The sequence below is a fragment of the Balaenoptera borealis genome, assembly GCF_965194805.1.
Source record: "Balaenoptera borealis genome assembly, chromosome: 14".
Taxonomy (NCBI): Eukaryota; Metazoa; Chordata; class Mammalia; order Artiodactyla; family Balaenopteridae; genus Balaenoptera; species Balaenoptera borealis.
In genome coordinates this window covers 90904962-90925319 of record NC_138875.1, presented here as the reverse complement: position 1 = coordinate 90925319, position 20358 = coordinate 90904962, and the positions used below count along the sequence as shown (strand labels likewise).

Genomic DNA, 20358 nt, shown 5'->3' with positions numbered 1-20358 from the left:
GGCTGAAGAGACTCCCAGGCCGCCCGCACTGCCAGACAGGACGGCTGGATGCAGGAGCTCTACCCAAACACAAGCCGAAGGGCCTGGTCTGCCCGGGCCTACAGGGCTGCTCAGAGGCACGGCTTCCGTCACGTCCAGTCTCGGGGAGCGGCCAGCGCCTGGGACACGTCAGGACAGGCGTGTGTTCTGGCCTCTCCAACTACACCCAAGGCGTTCCTGGGTGCACAGCGGGCGCCGGGGGCACGGACTCAACAACACAGAGGGAGTGGTTCGTGGATGTTAGCGACATGAGCCGCAGAACTATTTCAGGAAAACCTCACTCGGGCTGCTGAGAAAAGCGCGGTGGCCACCTGCTCCCTCTGCAGGCCAGCACCCTCTCCCCTACTTGCAAAAGCACCGCCGGTGCGGCCAGTGGCCCTCTCTGCGCTCTCAGCGCGTGAATTCCGGATGAAGATCTGCAGCTGAAGCGGGAGGCAGACCAGACACTCTGCTCTCCCCGGCCACCGTGCTACGCTGAGGGAGAAGCACACGACCCGAGGCCGGCCCAGGTTAGCAGGTTCAAGGCCAGGACCTCGGCCGGCTGAGCGGGGCGGGGCTGCGGAGTGAGCCGCTGAGACAGGGGCCGGAGGGAGCAGAGCTGCGGAGCTCAGCCCGCCCGGGGGGCCGAGCCTGCAGACGAAGCCTCGAGACATACGCGAGCCCCAAGCAGGCTGCGCCGCCCTCACAGCTCAGAAGGTGAACTCGACTAGTCCCTGGACTTGCTTAAGTCATTTGGGGGCAGTCGGGTGGTTTTCTAGCAGGTGTAATCAGGGCCCTGACTGATGCAGCAATCCAGGCTTTCCAACTACGGGAAAAAAGAGATTTAAATACCCAGCTAGCTCTGTAATCTAGACCTGGCTGCACTGACGGAAACGTGGTTTCTGCATTACCACCCACTGCAGTTAGCCACCAGCCGTGTGCGGCTACGGCGCGCTGGAGACGTGGCCAGTGTGATCAAGGACGTGAGTCCTGAACTTTAATGGAGTGAAGCCGAAATTGCCACGTGTGGCTGGTGCCACCGTACTGCACGGTGCACATCCTGAAGGGGCCAACGGCCCTGCTAATTTGTACCCTAAGTTATACGAAACCCCAAGACCAAGTCACTGCCGGGTCAGCACCCTCGCTGCAGCCCCACACCTCCCTTGTCTGGTTTCTGAAGGCGCCTGGCTGAGGCTCTGCACAGGGCGACCCGTGAGGAGCTAGCTGCCTGTGATGCCCGCGGGGGACACAGCAACAGAGCCGTGCGGCAACCAGTGTCCGACAAGCCAAGCGGCCTTTTGGGGATGGAATGTTAATACTCCAGCAAAAATGATCAAAGCACAGATCCTCATGGGGGAGGAGAACACACAGGTTGGTCTGAGTCATGACTGGCAAAATCAGGAAGGAACTTTAGAAAGATCAGTCATTTATAAGAGTATTTAAGGGCTTCCCTGGTGGCGCAGTGGTTAGGAATCCGCCTGCCAATGCAGGGGACACAGGTTTGAGCCCTGGTCCGGGAAGATCCCACGTGCCGCGGAGCAACTAAGCCGGTGCGCCACAACTACTGAGCCTGCGCTCCAGAGCCCCTGAGCCACAACTACTGAGCCCACGAGCCACAGCTACTGAATCCCACGCGCCTAGAGCCCGTGTTCCGCAACAAGAGAAGCCATCGCAATGAGAAGCCCACGCACCACAATGAAGAGCAGCCCCCGCTTGCCACAACTAGAGAAAGCCCGTGTGCAGCAACGAAGACCCAACGCAGCCAAAAATAAATAAGTAAATTAAAAAAAAAAAGAGTATTTAAAAACTTGCGTCCCTTATTTTGGTAACAGTGGGAAACAATATTGATCAGTCTTTGATCACAATGAAGTATTTGTCAACAAATTAGCACACAAACTAGCAACTGTTATTTCCTGCTGTGGGAAAATAAATTGCTCTAAAGCAGACTAACATACATTTTAAAATAAAATCTTATTTCTGAAGTAACACTACATTAACCACGAAATGGGATAATTACACAACGAACTCAAGATTTTTTATACGTTTGAAATCAGACTTTGAAACGCATCCTCTAAAACTGCATTTGCAAATGTCTACCCGTGCACGTCAAGCCCGAGTCTCCCGACTCGACCTCCCAGGCAGGGCAATCGCCCAGATCTGACTGCTGAGGCCTCTTTCCAGATGACTCCGCCTTTTCCACTCTGCTGGCACCCTCTCCGGCCCTCTAATCAGCTGTGCCCGCTCAGAGTGCTGTTGCCGCCGTATCCATGGTCTTCCGTGGAAACGTACTGCAGCGGTTCAGCCTCTCCCAGACCTGCCCCCATCGCCGTGCTGGATCTGCCCCTTCCTCCACAGACCCTGCAGTGCCGGGGGGGGGCCAATCACTGCTGCCCGCGCAGGCTTCACCCGCCTCCGCAGCTTGTGGGTCTTTGCCCCGGAGTGCCCTCGCCCCCGTCACCTCTCCAAATGACCGTGGTTCCCCAAGACCCCGCCCAGTCCCCAAGCACTCTACAGACCCCGCCCTGTGCCACCTCTGCTGTCCTGGGGGCCTGGGGCCCTCACCCTCTTGCTCAGAGCTGCTCTGTGCCCCGCAGGGCTGACCTGGTGGAAATGTCCACGGGCAGGTGCCAACCACACGAACGCGACCGGTCACGGGGTAAGAAACAGGCTTCTGATTCACACCCCAAAGCGCCCTGGATTATCACACAGGCTCAACAAACGTGGGCTGATTTTTGTTCCCCTTTCCTTTTCAAACTCTTGTTGGACCTGTAAACTTGGCAGGATCATTAACTTGCAAAAATTACTGTTATCTAAACAATGTCCTGAAGTCTGTTGTTACCACGTAAATGATGGCATGATTCAACAGGGATTCAATTCAAGACTTCTGATTTCTCTTTGTTTTGAATTAAGAGCACACACAAGCAAATACACACCAAAAATGAGATGGTATATACACAGATTCCTAAGTACTACTGATGAATAGTGTTTTAAATATTTTATATACTGCTTAAAAATGTAACATACTAGTATCTGTCCACATCAATAAACACACTCCAAGGCATCATTAAAAGTTATGCCTGAGCATGTAAAAATCACCTCTCCTAAGAGATCGATGGAACCGAACAGACAAGCACGCACTAACGGAGCAGGTACAGCTGGGATTGAGTGTATAATAAAGGGGCCCTTGAACTAGTGCAAAAAGACGTGTGATTTAGTGGGTTGTGTTTTGTCTAGCTATATGCTCCCCAGAATGAAATAAATTCCCAGTGGGGCAGATTAAAAGACAAAAAGGAAACTGTTGGTAACTTTGGTGATACAGAGCTAACACAAAACAGGAGAGAAAAGCCAGCCAGCCAGGAGAAAAGTAAAGGCTATGGAAGGGGTTCACAGCAGGGGAATAAAAAGGCCACAAAACCCGTGAAAAGTTACTCAGTATCACCTATAATTAAAATATGTAGGTGAAACCAAACAGATACCATCTTTCCCATCTATCAGACTCACAGAATTAAGGTGGATGGCAGCCAGTGACGGCGGGCGTGCAGACAGTTACATTCACACACCGCAGAGAAAAACGAAACGAAAACAAAACCCCCCAAATCTGCTATAATCGTTCTAGGTGCTAATTTAGCAGTAAAATAAATTAAAAAAATTTTAAATCTGAAATTTAAAAATCAATTCCACGGTCAGGGATTTATCCTGTGGATATACTCACCTCAGTGAGTGCACAAGGCTTAAAGTAGCACTTCTGTAACAGTAAAACCCCAGGAGCGGCTTGCATTTCCACCAGCACAAGTATGGCACATGCAGGTGGTGCTTGATTTCAGGACTGATGTATGAAAGGACTGATAGTCACTCATCCTGTAAACGGTTACCAAGTGTCTATTACACACCAGGCACTACTCTGACATTGATATGGAAAGATCCCTAGCAGAAGTGAAAAAAATCGAGATACCAGAATAATGGATAGGGCACAGTCCTATTATTGTAATATTTAAAATCTATACCTAGATAAATAGGATGATGGGTGCCAGGGGCTTGGAGAGGGGAGTGGGGAGCTGGCGTTTAATGGGGACAGTTTCAGTTTGGGAAGATGAAAAAGTCCTCGAGAGGGATGGTGGGGACGGTTGCACAACTACATGAATGTACTTAATGCTACTGAATTATATGCTTAAAAAGGGTTAAAATGATAAATTGCATGTATATTCTACACAATAAAAAATGAATTAAAAACAGATACTTCCACAGGAATTAAAGCAAAAGAAGGAAAAGACTTTTACTCTTCATTTTATACCTCTCTCTAGCATTTGAACTTTCAAAATTACTGGATACACTGCTTTTGTAGAAAGCAAAGTGAAAACAGAAAGTGCCTCTAAGGCAGATGAGCTGCAAGATGACAGCAAAACCCTGCCAGGTTTTGAGCCAGGCCTTGTGAACAGTGTCCCTGTTCAGCCCTACATGTGTCTGCTCAGACGGAGCTGGGGTGCCACCTATTCCCAATGGGCCGACCCCATCAAACTTCAAGTAATCCCCCTGCCACATACACACTAAAATTATACCTGGGCAGTGAGGTCAGATGTGCCAGCATCTGAGAGTCAAGTGCACACAGAACAGTCAACAAACTCAGGGTCACCTGTCTCCAGAAGCTGCTTTAGGCTGAAAATATTTTCAAGTGTGAATCTCATTTATGACAGTTCCCAATTTAATTCAAGTATTTTTGTTTCAAGGCAATTAAAGACATCACCATCAGAGGACCTTCAAGATGGCGGAGGAGTAAGACGTGGAGATCACCTTCCTCCCCACAAATACATCAAAAATACATCTACATGTGGAACAACTCCTACAGAACACCTACTGAATGCTGGCAGAAGACCTCAGACTTCCCAAAAGGCAAGAAACTCCCCACGTACCTGGGTAGGGCAAAAGAAAAAAGGAAAAACAGAGACAAAGAATAGGGACGGGACCTGCACCAGTGGGAGGGAGCTGTGAAGAAGGAAAAGTTTCCACATGCTAGGAAGCCCCTTCACTGGCGGAGACAGGGGGTGGGCGGGGTGGGGGGAAGCTTCGGAGCCACGGAGGAGAGCGCAGGGGTGCAGAGAGCAAAACGGAGAGATTCCCGCACGGAGGATCGGTGCCGAGCAGCACTCACCAGCCCGAGAGGCTTGTCTGCTCCCCCGCCGGGGCGGGTGGGGGTGGGAGCTGAGGCTCGGGCTTCGGAGGTCAGATCCCAGGGAGAGGACTGGGGTTGGCCGCGTGAACACAGCCTGAAGGGGGCTAGCGCACCACAGCTAGCTGGGAGGGAGTCCGGGGAAAAGTCTGGACCTGCCGAAGAGGCAAGAGACCATTGTTTCAGGGTGCGCCAGGAGAGGGGATTCAGAGCACCGCCTACATGAGCTCCAGAGACGGGCACAAGCCGCGACCATCAGCGCGGACCCCAGAGATGGGCATGAGATGCTAAGACTGCGGCTGTAGCCACCAAGAAGCCTGTGTGCGAGCCCAGGTCACCGTCCACACCTCCCCTCCTCCCGGGAGCTGGTGCAGCCCGCCACCGCCAGGGTCCCATGATCCAGGGACAACTTCCCCGGGAGATCACACGGCGCCTCAGGCTGCTGCAACGTCACGTCCCACATTCCATACCCCTCCCTCCCCCGGCCTGAGTGAGCCAGAGTCCCCGAATCAGCTGCTGCTTTAACCCCGTCCTGTCTGAGCGAAGAACAGACGTCCTCAGGCGACCTACATGCAGAGGCGGGGCCAGATCCAAAGCTGAACCCCGGGAGCTGTGCGAACAAAGAAGAGAAAGGGAAATCTCTCCCAGCAGCCTCAGGAGCAGCGGATTAAAGCTCCACAGTCAACGTGATGTGCCTGCATCTGTGGAATACCTGAATAGACAACGAATCATCCCAAACTGAGGAGGTGGACTTTGGGAGCAACTGTAGACTTGGGGTTTGCTGTATGTGACTTACTAGTTTCTGATTTTTATGTTTATCTTAGCATAGCTTTTAGCGCTTGCTATCATTGGTGGATTTGGTTATTGGTTTGGTTGCTCTCTTTTTTTTAATTACTTTTTAATTTTTTTATTTTAATAATATTAAATTTTAAAAAAATTTTAATAACTTTTAAATTTTATTTATTTTCTTTCTTTTTATCCCCTCCCTTTTCTTCTGAGCCGTGTGGCTGACAGGGTCTTGGTGCTCCAGCCTAGTGTCAGGCCTGAGCCTCTGAGGTGGGAGAGCCGAATTCAGGACATTGGTCCACCAGAGACCTCCCAGCCCCACGTAATATCAATCAGCGAGAGCTCTCCCAGAGATCTCCACCTCAACGCTAAGACCCAGCTCCACTCAACGACCAGCAAGCTGCAGTGCTGGACGCCCCATGCCAAATAACTAGCAAGACAGGAGCACAACCCCACCCATTAGCAGAGAGGCTGCCTAAAATCATAATAAGTTCACAGACACCCCAAAACACAGCACCTGACGCGGTCCTGCCCACCAGAAACACAAGATCCAGACTCATCCAGCAGAACACAGGCACCAGTCCCCTCCACCAGGAAGCCTACACAACCCACTGAAGCAACCTTAGCCACTTGGGTCAGACACCAAAAACAACAGGAACTACGAACCTGCAGCCTGAGAAAAGGAGACCCCAAACACAGTAAGTTAAGCAAAATGACAAGACAGAGAAACACGCAGCAGATGAAGGAGCAAGGTAAAAACCCACCAGACCAAACAAATGAAGAGGAAATAGGCAGTCTACCTGAAAAATAATTCAGAGTAATGATAGTAAAGATGATCCAAAATCTTGGAAATAGAATGGAGAAAATACAAGAAACATTTAACAAGGACCTAGAAGAACTAAAGAGCAAACAAACAATGATGAACAACACAATAAATGAAATTAAAAATTCTCTAGAAGGAATCAATAGCAGAATAACTGAAGCAGAAGAACAGATAAGTGACCTGGAAGATAAAATAGTGCAAATAACTACTGCAGAGCAGAATAAAGAAAAAAGGAATGAAAAGAATTGAGGACAGTCTCAAGAGACCTCTGGGACAACATTAAACGCACCAAAATTCGAATTATCGGCGTCCCAGACGAAGAAGAGAAAAAGAAAGGGACTGAGAAAATATTTGAAGAGATTATAGTTGAAAACTTCCCTAATATGGGAAAGGAAATAGTCAATCAAGTCCAGGAAGTGCAGAGAGTCCCATATGTGATAAATCCAAGGAGAAACATGCCAAGACACATATTAATCAAACTGTCAAAAATTAAATACAAAGAAAAAATATTGAAAGCAGCAAGGGAAAAGCAACAAATAACACACAAGGGAATCCCCATAAGGTTAACAGCTGATCTTTCAGCAGAAACTCTGCAAGCCAGAAGGGAGTGGCAGGACATATTTAAAGTGATGGAAGGGAAAAACCTACAACCAAGATTACCCAGCAAGGATCTCATTCAGATTTGATGGAGAAATTAAAACCTTTACAGACAAGCAAAAGCTAAGAGAATTCAGCACCACCAAACCAGCTTTACAACAAATGCTAAAGGAACTTCTCCTTGCAGGAAACACAAGAGAAGAAAAAGACCTACAATAACAAACCCAAAACAATTAAGAAAATGGTAATAGGAACATACATATCGATAATTACCTTAAATGTAAATGGATTAAATGCTCCAACCAAAAGACACAGACTGGCTGAATGGATACAAAAACAAGACCCGTATATATGCTGTCTACAAGAGACCCACTTCAGACCTAGGGACACATACAGACTGAAAGTGAGGGGATGGAAAAAGATATTCCATGCAAATGGAAATTAAGAGAAAGCTGGAGTAGCAATTCTCATATCAGTAAAAATAGACTTTAAAATAAAGACTATTACAAGAGACAAAGAAGGACACTACGTAATACTCAAGGGACAAGAAGAAGATATGATAATTGTAAATATTTATGCACCCAACATAGGAGCACCTCAATACATAAGGCAAATGCTAACAGCCATAAAAGGGGACGTTGACAGTAACACAATCATAGTAGTGGACTTTAACACCCCACTTTCACCAATGGACAGATCATCCAAAATGAAAATAAATAAGGAAACATAAGCTTTAAATGATACATTAAAGAAGACGGACTTAATTGATATTTATAGGATATTCCATCCAAAAACAACAGAATATACTTTCTTCTCAAGTGCTCATGGAACATTCTCCAGGATAGATCATATCTTGGGTCACAAATCAAGCCTTGGTAAATTTAAGAAAACTGAAATTGTATCACATATCTTTTCCGATCACAACGCTATGAGGCTAGATATCAATTACAAGAAAAAAATCTGTAAAAAATACAAATACATGGAGGCTAAACAATACACTACTTAATAACCAAGAGATCACTGAAGAAATCAAAGAGGAAATCAAAAAATACCTAGAAACAAATGACAATGAAAACACGACGACCCAAAACCTATGGGATGTAGCAGTTCTAAGAGGGAAGTTTATAGCAATACAATCCTACCTCAAGAAGCAAGAAACATCTCAAATAAACAACCTAACCTTACACCTACCACAGTTAGAGAAAGAAGAACAAAAAACCCCCAAAGTTAGCAGAAGGAAAGAAATCATAAAGATCAGATCAGAAATAAATGAAAAAGAAATGAGGGAAACAACAGCAAAGATCAATAAAACTAAAAGCTGGTTCTCTGAGAAGATAAACAAAATTGATAAACCATTAGCAAGACTCATGAAGAAAAAAAGGGAGAAGACTCAAATCAATAGAATTAGAAATGAAAAAGGAGAAGTAACAACTGACATTGCAGAAATACAAAGGATCATGAGAGATTACTACAAGCAACTAACTATATGCCAATAAAATGCACAACCTGGAAGAAATGGACACATTCTTAGAGAAGCACAACCTTCTGACACTGAACCAGGAAGAAATAGAAAATATAAACAGACCAATCACAAGCACTGAAATTGAAACTGTGATTAAAAATCTTCCAACAGGGCTTCCCTGGTGGCGCAGTGGTTGAGAGTCTGCCTGCCAATGCAGGGGACACGGGTTTGAGCCCTGGTCTGGGAAGATCCCACATGCCGCGGAGCAACTGGCCCGTGAGCCACAACTACTGAGCCTGCGCGTCTGGAGCCTGTGCTCCGCAACAAGAGAGGCCGCGATAGTGAGAGGCCTGTGCACCGCGATGAAGAGTGGACCCCGCTCGCCGCAACTGGAGAAAGCCCTCGCACAGAAACGAAGACCCAACACAGCCAAAAATAAAATATAAAAAAAAAATAAAATAAAATAAAAATAAATTAAACAACTTAAACCATTATTTAAAAAAAAAAAAAAATCTTCCAACAAACAAAAGCCCAGGACCAGATGGCTTCACAGGTGAATTCTATCAAACATTACAGAAGAGCTAACACCTAACCTTCTCAAACTCTTCCAAAATATAGCATAGAAAGGAACACTCCCAAACTCATTCTATGTGGCCACCATCACTCTGATACCAAAACCAGACAAAGATGTCACAAAAAAAGAAAACTACAGGCCAGTATCACTGATGAACACAGATGCAAAAATCCTCAACAAAATACTAGCAAACAGAATCCAACAGCACATTAAAAGGATCATACACCACGATCAAGTGGGGTTTACCCCAGGAATGCAAGGATTCTTCAATACATGCAAATCAATCAATGTGATACACCATATTAACAAACTGAAGGATAAAAACCATATGATCATCTCAATAGATGCAGAAAAAACTTTTGGCAAAATTCAACACCCATTTATGATAAAAACTCTCCAGAAAGTAGGCAGAGAGGGAACCTACCTCACCATAATAAAGGCCATGTATGACCAACCCACAGCCAACATCATTCTCAGTGGTGAAAAACTGAAAGCATTTCCTCTAAGATCAGGAACAAGACAACGTTGTCCACTCTCACCACTGTTATTCAACATAGTTTTGGAAGTTTTAGCCACAGCAGTCAGAGAAGAAAAAGAAATAAAAGGAATCCAAATTGAAAAAGTAGAAGCAAAACTGTCACTCTTTGCAGATGACATGATACTATACATAGAGAATCCTAAAGATGCTACCAGAAAACCACTAGACCTAATCAATGAATTTGGTAAAGTAGCAGGATACAAAATTAATGCACAGAAATCTCCTGCATTCCTATACACTAGTGATGAAAAATCTGAAAGAGAAATTAAGGAAACGCTCCCATTTACCACGGCAACAAAAAGAATAAAATACCTAGGAATAAACCTACCTAGGGAGACAAGAGACCTGTATGCAGAAAACTATAAGACACTGATGAAAGAAATTAAAGATGATACAAGCAGATGGAGAGATATACCATGTTCTTGGATTGGAAGAATCAACACTTTGAAAATGACTATACTGCCCAAAGCAATCTACAGATTCAATGCAATCCCTATCAAACTACCACTGGCATTTTTCACAGAACTAGAACAAAACATTTCACTATTTGTATGGAAATACAAAAGACTCCGAATAGCCAAAGCAATCTTGAGAAAGAAAAATGGAGCTGGAGGAATCAGGCTCCCTGACTTCAGACTATACTATAAAGCTACAGTAATCAAGACAACATGATACTGGCACAAAAACAGAAACATAGATCAATGGAACAGGATAGAAAGCCCAGAGATAAACCCACAAACATATGGTCACTTTATCTTTGATAAAGCAGGCAAGAATATACAATGGAGAAGAGACAGCCTCTTCAATAAGTGGTGCTGGGAAAACTGGACAGGTACATGTAAAAGAATGAAATTAGAACACTTCCTGACACCATACACAAAAATAAACTCAAAATGGATTAAAGACCTAAATGTAAGGCCAGACACTATAAAACTCTTAGAGGAAAACATAGGCAGAACACTCTATGACATACATCACAGCAAGATCCTTTTTGACCCACCTCCTAGAGTAATGGAAATAAAAACAAAAATAAACAAATGGGACCTAATGAAACTTAAAAGCTTTTTGCACAGCAAAGGAAACCATAAAAAAGACGAAAAGACAACCCTCAGAATGGGAGAAAATATTTGCAAACGAAGCAACTTACAAAGGATTAATCTCCAAAATGTACAAGCAGCTCATGCAGCTCAATATCAAACAAACAAACAACCCAATCCAAAAATGGGCAGAAGACCTAAATAGACACATTTCTCCGAAGAAGGTATACAGACTGCCAACAAACACATGAAAGGATGCTCAACATCACTAATCATTAGAGAAATGCAAATGAAAACTACAATGAGGTATCACCTCACACCGGTCAGAATGGCCACCATCAAAAAATCTACAGACAATAAATGCTGGAGAGGGTGTGGAGAAAAGGGAACCCTCTTGCACTGTTGGTGGGAATGTAAATTGATACAGCCACTGTGGAGAACAGTATGGAGCTTCCTTAAAAAACTAAAAATAGAACTAGCATACGACCCAGCAATCCCACTCCTGGGCATATACCCTGAGAAAACCGTAATTCAAAAAGAGTCATGCACCCCAATGTTCATTGCAGCACTATTTACAACAGCCAGGACATGGAAGCAACCTAAATGCCCACCAACAGACGAATGGATAAAGAAGATGTGGTACATATATACAATGGAATATTACTCAGCCATAAAAAGAAACGAAATGGAGTTATTTGTAGTGAGGTGGATGGACCTAGAGTCTGTCATACAGAATGAAGTAAGTCACAAAGAGAAAAACAAATACTGTATGCTAACACATATATATGGAATCTAAAAAAAAAAGCATTCTGAAGAAACTAGGGGCAGGACAGGAATAAAGACGCAGACATAGAAAATGGACTTGAGGACACGGGGAGGGGGAAGGGTATAAGCTAGGACGAAGTGAGAGAGTGGCATGGACATATATACACTACCAAATGTAAAACAGATAGCTAGTGGGAAGCAGCCGCATAGCACAGGGAGATCAGCTCGGTGCTTTGTGACCACCTAGAGGGGTGGGGTAGGGAGGGTGGGAGGGAGACGCAAGAGGGAGGAGATATGGGGTTATATGTATACGTGTAGCTGATTCACTTTGTTATAAAGCAGAAACTAACACACCATTGTAAAGCAATTATACTCCAATAAAGATATTAAAAAAAACAACAACTAAAACCCCACAGTTTTATTATAAAATAGAGATGCAACCATGTAACATAATGGGTTACAGTATCTATGTATGCAGATACCTTTTAATTAAGCCCTATATTCCCTGCGCAAATGACATCAAAACAATAAAGGAAATTAAAATAGCCCACTCACACCCCTCCCATTGTGGCAGCTCCCTCGCCTTCTTAAGTTTCCTGCCCCCCCCCACCCCCCGCACTATATGCATGTTTTTACAGCTGCAGCCATAAACGTGGAGCTGTTCTGTATTCTGCCTCTCCCCGCTTTTCTATCTGTGGCGGTCTTAGCGGCTGCGTGCTTTCATGCCTGCACTGGCGCAGAGGTGCTCCCAAAGCCAGGGCATGGCTGCAGGTGCTTTTCTGGGCCCGCCTGCCTGTGGCCTCCCCAGGCGGCCGCCTCCGGAAGCGGCACGGGGAAGCACAGAGGCGGCCAGGCTGGTGCTCCAGCAGGTGGCCGGGTGCCCAGGAGGACGGCAACAGCACCCAGCCCGCCAGAGCGCAGCCCGCAGGCCACAAGCGCTCACGGAAGCTGGCACTAGTGCTCCCCAGTCCGATCCAGCTGTTATTTTTGAGGTCTCCTGCCAGATTTGAATTTCAGACTGACTCCTGAGGTGAGAACGCTGATTCGACCTTCAACAGAATGCTGAAAATCTGAACTTAGAATGCTGCTTTCCATGGAGAAACAAATAAATCAGTGGCTACATGCAGCAAAAATCAGTTTTTAATAACGGCCTTAGACGCTCAGAAATGTCAACATAATTAAAGTAAAAAACGCACAGCACCCATTCTACGTTACAGGAAAAAGGCAGCTGCGAAAGACGTTTGGGGACCCCTGGAGAAGCGGGGCAGGCCGTGTTCTGAGCAGTCCAACGCCCCACGCCCCACTGCCATTTGAAGGGAGGAAATGGGCCGGGGGCTAAGCTCTGGTTCTACAGCTTAGGAAAGAGTTGTGAGGATCTGACCCCTTTAAGAGAAGACGACGGTAACCATATCTTACTTTTCTTTTTAAGTAAAGTGCTGCTATTAACACAGACCCCTGAGTAAGATTCCTGGCCGTCAGTGTGAGCCCAAGGGCCGCTGCTGTGGCAGGAGCACCAGTGCTCTGGCGAGCCTATCCCGGCCCGCTGCGGCCCTCGCAGGCGAAGCTCTCCCGCGGCTCCTGGGAGGCTCACCGCGAAGCACGGGCCCCCAGCCTGGGCCCAGAGGCCCGCGTCTCTCACGCTGCACCCAGTACTTGGTGTGTATGTGCTTTCAGGGAGTCTTCATCAGGTTCTTCCTGACCCCAGCTCCACGGTACACAGACCTCATTTTATTGTACTTCACAGATACCGTGTTTTTTTGTTTGTTTGTTTTTTTACAAATTGAAGGTTTGTGGCAACTCTGCGTCGAGCAAGTCTATCAGGGCCACCTTCCCAACAGCATTTGCTTACTTCATGTCTCTGTGTCACATTTTGGTAATTCTCGTAATGTTTCAAACTTTTTCATTATTAGATCTATGATCAGTGATGTTACTATTGCAAAAAGATTACCACTCGCTGAAGGCTCAGATGATGGTTGGCATTTTTTAGCAATAAAGGGTTTTTAAATTGAGGTATGTATATATTTTTCAGACATAATGCTATTGCACACTTAATAGACTACAGTATAATGTAAGCATAACTTTTATACACACTGGGAAACCAAGACATGCGTGTGGTGTACTTCGCTGCCATGGTCTGGAACCGAAACCATGGTATCTCCGAGGTCTGCCCGGAAAAGCACGCGATCCCACGTGGCAGAAGAGCGGGGTCTGCTCACAGCCTTCGTGCAGGCTCGAGAGCTGAGTGGCCAGAGGAATCCACACTCAGGTACTTTTACCAACCGCGCTTTGCCCAGAACACAGACGTGGACTCTTGTTTAACTTACCTCTACGTTGAAAGGATTTTCTTCCACTTTCCCGACTTCTGCTTCTGGCAGAGGATTTTTTAAGGTTTGTAAAAATAAAGCTGCTTTCCTTTTACGTTCTGCTTGAAGTTGCTTCTCCTTTGATTCCTTAGACGCCTGGGCAAGCTTCTCCCTGGCAGCCGCTGCCAGTCGGTCCTCCAACTTTTGCTTTGCTTAAGGAATAAACAGAAAGAAAGATGTTTAGAGCAAGCAGTACTGCATAAATATCTTGCTATCTTAATTTTCATGGGCAGTAAAAGGGTCATGAAATATAATGCAGTTATTTTAAAACATGAATATGATACAGGTTTCAGGAAAGGTCAACAAATCGGGCAAACAGAATTCTCAGAGAATTAGTTTATAATGCTCACTATTGGTACTTCTCATATTTTACTTTCAAAATCAAAGTCAGAAAGTTGATGGGATTCCACAGCAGTGAAACCTGAAATGATGAAAACCTTGGAATGGTTCTCATAAACATGTGCCCAAATTACCAGATAAGGAACACCATGAAAAGTGTTTTATTCCAAATGATCTGACACACTGTTCAGTTCACACGCAATAAACGCAGATTTAGGTACACATGCGTGAACACAGGTGTGCCCGGGGAGAGCAGCACAATGCTAGTTCCCGAGAGCAGAGCATCCTGTGGTTAAAGGGTTACCTTCCAGCAATGCTGCGTGCTCTGTTTGTGTATACACAGAAAAATTAATTCACAAAACCAGTTAGAACAGATAAAAACTGCAAACGCAACTGTTAATTCACTGCTTTAGTGAGAGCAGAATAGAATTTATTTTGGAGGAGGGACAGAACACGACACGATGCTCCCCACAAACACTGCCAGCCATGCGTCAGGGGCAAGCGGTGGCCACACCGTGACCCCTGAAGACGAGCCACAGCCTGAAAAGCAGCTTGGGCCCCAGCACCTTCAAGGGTCCGATGCTCCTGCAGGGAGACGGCCTCACAAAGAGGCGTCTCCCAGCTCGGAACACTAGCCCGAGCTGGGCGCACAGGCCGAGCGTTTGCCCCAAGGCTGCCATTAGAGCCTTCTCGGCCACCCTCAGCTTATGCTCTGAAAACAAATCGCCGCGGGCACTGCATCCGAGCTTAAGGAGCAGTTGTGCCCCTCGCCCCACAGCGCTTCTCAGAGGGGCAAGAACAGCACACGGCCCCCGGCGCTCCTGATTTCCAAAGGCTGGAGGCTCTGCTTAGCAGGTTAATATCGTATTTATGCACTTTTCTTTTAAGAAGTTTAAAACATATCGACAAACCTTGCTTTGCTTCTAGCTCCTCCTGGGTAAGTTGAGGCCGCTTCTCCTCAACAACTACACAGGGTGGGGCAACTGCCGGGTTAGTGTTTGTAGCGCTACTAGAACATTCTTGGCCTTCTTTGCTTTCTTCATCATCATCACTGTCATCATCTAGCTTAACACGATTTTTTTCCAGGGGAAGTAGATCATTTTCTTTGGCCTTGATTGCAAAGCTTATTGGAGCAAATGAAGCTATTGAGAAAAGGTGAAAATGGTAATACATTTTTAAGTAACTGGAAGCACAGAGCAGAAACCTTCACGGGCCCCACCATCCACATGAGCATCAGCTGGTGGGAGCAACGTCTCGAGTGGAGCCACATCTTACGCAGAGGGAGGGTCTAGGGGCAGCAGGCAGTGCCTGTGAGGTCAGAGGGCATTTGAAAGGACGTCACACGTGCCGAGCCCGATGCAGGGGAAGGCAGAGCACCGGCTCCATCTCGGGCCACGTCAGGATGCACACGCTGAGCGCCAGCTGGGGTCACTCCATGGGCAAATGGTCAATTTTTGTTGGTGTTTTCCTTTTTTTTCTGGGCTCAGCACATTGCTGAGTTTGCGGAAGTAAGCATATGATGGGACTCCACTATTAAAAGGTACTTCTAAAAACTCCCAACCATATAAGGTAACCTTTTCTTACAAGAGCAAGCTGCAGAATCTGTTCCTTTATTCAGCAAACGTTTGACTGGGTGCCTACTGTGTGCTAGGCGTTAGGTCAGACTATTCTCTGCACCTTCAAGAAAATTTTAAACCTAGTGTAACAAAAATTTAGGTGGTTCAATTTTTCTCTCCTAGAATATTTGGAAATTTTAATTTAAGAGAAATACAAAGGCCCAAAAGGAAACAATCTTCTTCCCCTTCCCCCCATCTACTCAACACTCACTCACTGATTCCCTTCCTCCTCAGACTATGGTAAACAGCTCTTAACAACACCTAACTGGTTGTAATGAGATGCTTTATTTTTAAAAACCATGTGTTATTACTGATGAAAGTTATTCAAGTAAACCACAGTGAAGGGCAACGTCAAGTGCAGCGCAAACGGGCTGACTCTGAGAGGGAAGTGGATCCAGGTTACTGAAGGCAGGTTCTGATGTGGCTATAACTGTGGAGGTGAGCTCACCCAGCTGGCCGCGCCCCCCCGGGCTTCTCCACTTTCAGCATTTTAAGGTTCCAAACCCAAGTGTGACTTGAAGCTGGTAAATAACCCAGATCTTTGACATATCATCATCTCTCATCAATAATCTCTCAAGCTACATAGCACACCCCAAGATGTTAAATGTTAGCAAAGTGATATTTTATAAGTCAGAATGAAAAGGGGGCAAAATCAGTCTCTGTGTTGATTATGCAACGCTATGCACTTGCACTGTATGTGGTGCGCTGAGGTCTACCTTCCTAACAACCCCCAAACAAAGATATAACATGGGGTGAAAAATACACTTTGCTAGGAGAGTCAATATTAACCATTTTACCGCGGTTATGTTAAGAACGGCCCTTATCTTTCGGAGATAAATGCGATCACACTGATGTATAAAATGCCATGATGCTGGGATCTGCCTCAGAACGTCCTGGGGGTGGGCTGGACTGAGAGTTCTCAGATTTGCCCTGCGTCGGCCACGGGAGCTGGGTGCTGAGAACTGCACGTGCGGGGTGGGACTGTTACACCAGGCTCTGTCTCTGTACTTGTGTGAAATTCTCCATAAGAAACAACTTCCATAATATTAACCCTTTATAGCCTCTAGTAATATGGTCTCTTTAAGAATAGACTCAAAGAAACATAGAAAAGAAAACTTCAGTTAAATGTTAATCAAAATTACTCAAGTTAACTTGGGCTAAAGTATTATATCACAAAATAATTTTAAAACAATTACTCCCAATCTCTTCCTCCGAATTAAAAAATATGCAATCAACAAGTATATTAAAATGAAAACTTCTGGAACACAGTTTAATGCATGTCGAATACAGTGCCAAACAGCATCACTGTTCGATACATACATTAAAGTGATTTAGGGACTTCCCTGGTGGTGCAGTGGTTAAGAATCCACCTGCCAATGCAGGGGACATGGGTTCGAGCCCTGGTCTGGGAAGATCCCACATGCCGTGGAGCAACTAAGCCCGTGCGCCACACCTACTGAGCCTGCGCTCTAGAGCCCGCGAGCTGCAACTACTGAGCCCATGTGCCACAACTACTGAAGCCCGTGAGCCCTAAGGCCTGTGCTCCGCAACAAGAAGCCCGCGCACTGCAATGAAGAGTAGCCCCCGCTCGCCACAACTAGAGAAAGCCCGCGCACAGCAACGAAGACCCAAAGCAGCCAAAAATAAATAAATTTATATTAAAAAAATAGTGGCGTAATAAAAGAACTGACTAACGTGCAGAGTCTCCATGCCTCACCTCACTTAACATCTGCAAGCCCCGGAGCAGACAGAGACTATCAGGCCTCCCCATTTACAGATGAGGAAACTGAGGCTAAAAAGGTCAAGTAACCTTCCCAGCATAGCTCAGCCAGAAAGCAGGGGATCAGGAACTATTTTCTTTGTAGAATTATTCAATTACACAACTACTGCTTCTACCTGGAACCTTATTTGCAAGTCACATCTCAACACGTGAAAAGCACCTCCTACAGCCTTCAGCGGTTTCCTGTTGTGTTAGGGATGAACAGCAGCTGTGGAGGGGCCCCCCCCTCCCACTCCTCCCTTCCTCTCCCACTCCTCCCTTCCTCTCCCACTCCTCCCTTCCTCTCCCACTCCTCCCTTCCGCACTGCCCTCCAGCCCCGCCCTGCCTTCTGCCTGGAGCCGTGATCCTTTTTCCATGCCTGGCTTTCTTGCTTGTCTCATCTCAAATGAAGCCTCTCCTCAGACAGGCCCTGCCCGGCCTCTCTCCTTCACGCCACTCTTGACGTTCTGTGCTGTGTGTGTGGTCTGGTTACCCCGGAGCCTGGAGCGGGCAAGACCGCAGGACTAACGTGGCCCCGGTGCGCACTGATGCAGAGTAGCCTGTGCTCAGGAAACACTCGTGAGTGAGCCGACGGTGCCCCGCCCTCCACCTTCCACATCAAATATGCTTCCTTGCTTAAGGTATCAAGTTTCATTGCTAACTTTTAACTTCTAAGGTAATATATATTCTCCATGGGAAATGTTGGAAACACAGGTGAACAAAATGAAAGACCAGCTGCTATTCAGATACGGGAAAGAAATGATGTGAACACAATGGTTCCGAGGCACGTACGTGTGCATGTGTACCAACACACGAAAAACGGGACCATACTTTATAGTTTTATAGCCTGCTGTTTTCACTTAGTAAGCGACACCTTTCCATAGAAAAAGTGTAGACATCTTTCTATGTCAACATACATCATTTTAATAAATGGCAATAATATTTCTTAGTATGGACATGCCAATTGATTTCAGTCTCCCATGATGGTTCCCAATTTTTTATTTTTAAAAGCCCACAGGCCTTGGGAGGAGCACCTGGTAGAGACGTCCTGGTGAGCCAGACGTTTCTAGGAGTGGGAGGGCATCTGCATTTAGGGTTTGGTCCCCATCATCGGGCTCTCCCCTGGAGGGGCCTTACCGACAACACTCCAAGGACAACGCGTGAGTGAGGGTCCTGCCACTCGCACCCTCTCTGTTACTTTCTAAATTGGAGGCAATTTACCAAATTGGAGGCAAAGAACAGTATCTTGTTAGGGAGGATATATTGTAAAAGTTTAGGACTTCCCTGGTGGTGCAGTGGTTAAGAATCTGCCTGCCAGTGCAGGGGACACGGGTTCGAGCCCTGGTCCAGGAAGATCCCACATGCCGCAGAGCAACTAAGCCCATGAGCCACACCTACTGAGCCTGCGAGCCACAGCTACTGAGCCCGCGTGCCGCAACTACTGAAGCCTGTGCTCCGCAACAAAAGCCACCACAATGAGAAGCCTGCGCACCACAACGAAGAGTAGCCCCCGCTTGCCGCAACTAGAGAAAGCCCGCGTGCAGCAACAAAGACCGGATGCAGCCAAAAAAAAAAAAAAGTTTATTCACTGACCAACTGTTTTCCTTCTTTTGTGAACTATCTTTTCATGCCCTTTGTTTTTCTACTGCAGTGACTTTTCTTACTGATTTACAAGAGCTCTTTCTATAGCAAGGATTTTGACCTTTATCTTCTGTTATATTAGCAATCACTGCCATCCTGACATTTGTCTTTCAACTTTATACAGGCCCAGTTCCCATTAGACCTATCTTTCTTTATCATTCATGGCTTCAATTCTTAGAAAATCCTTTCCACTCTGACTAGAAAAAAATTACCTTTATTTTCTTCTACTTTATGATTTTATTTTTTACGTTTAAACACTTAAATCTATCTGGAATCACTATAATTGTCAGAGGTAACCTAAGAGTCTTATTTTTTTCAAAATGGAGAGCCTGTTTCTCCAACATCAATTACTGTCATACCAGGGAAGTTTTATCATAAAAATCTCAGGAAATGTTGGTGCTTTTCCAGCATCTGTTAGCAAGATAAGACTGTACTTGGGGATTTTTCGTGGGATGCCGCACTGGGACGGCTGCAAGGAACCCCACCTGCTCATACCTGCTCTCACTCTCACTCCAAGCTTGCTTCCATCTGAGGTGCTAACATCTGGGTTTCCCAGGGGTCCTGGCCTGCAGACTGCTAAGCTTTATGGGGTTAAGGTACTAGGGCTGGAGAGCTTCCTAACTTTCCATCTTTGGGCTCTGGAGTAGCTTTAATCAGACAGGTTTTTCTCTTTCTTGAGGGAAGTTACCTTGACTTTGACTTTGTCCTGGCCTGCCTGCTTTTAGAGGTATTTCACTGACCAATGTTTTCTAAATTCTTTCAGGCCTATAGATCTGTCATTTTACTGCCTCTCTGGAGATAGTCTTAGCAATTTATCAATATATTTTCTTAGAAAATTTTTTTCAGTTATTTTCAAATTTATTCAAATTTAGTTA

The 20358-nt window shown here is 45.8% G+C and overlaps 1 protein-coding gene across 6 annotated transcripts in view; it reads right to left on the bottom strand.

Annotated features, from left to right (window-relative positions):
- SFSWAP (splicing factor SWAP) overlaps positions 1-20358 on the bottom strand; it is an 89533-nt gene that overhangs the window by 22373 nt on the left and 46802 nt on the right. For all 6 annotated transcript variants that reach the window (XM_082353225.1, XM_082353221.1, XM_082353223.1 and 3 more), the window contains 2 exons: positions 15378-15608; positions 14089-14279 (listed from right to left, as the gene is read on the bottom strand). In XM_082353225.1, the coding sequence (XP_082209351.1) occupies positions 14089-14279; positions 15378-15608 (422 nt within the window). The remainder of the gene's footprint in view (positions 1-14088; positions 14280-15377; positions 15609-20358) is intronic.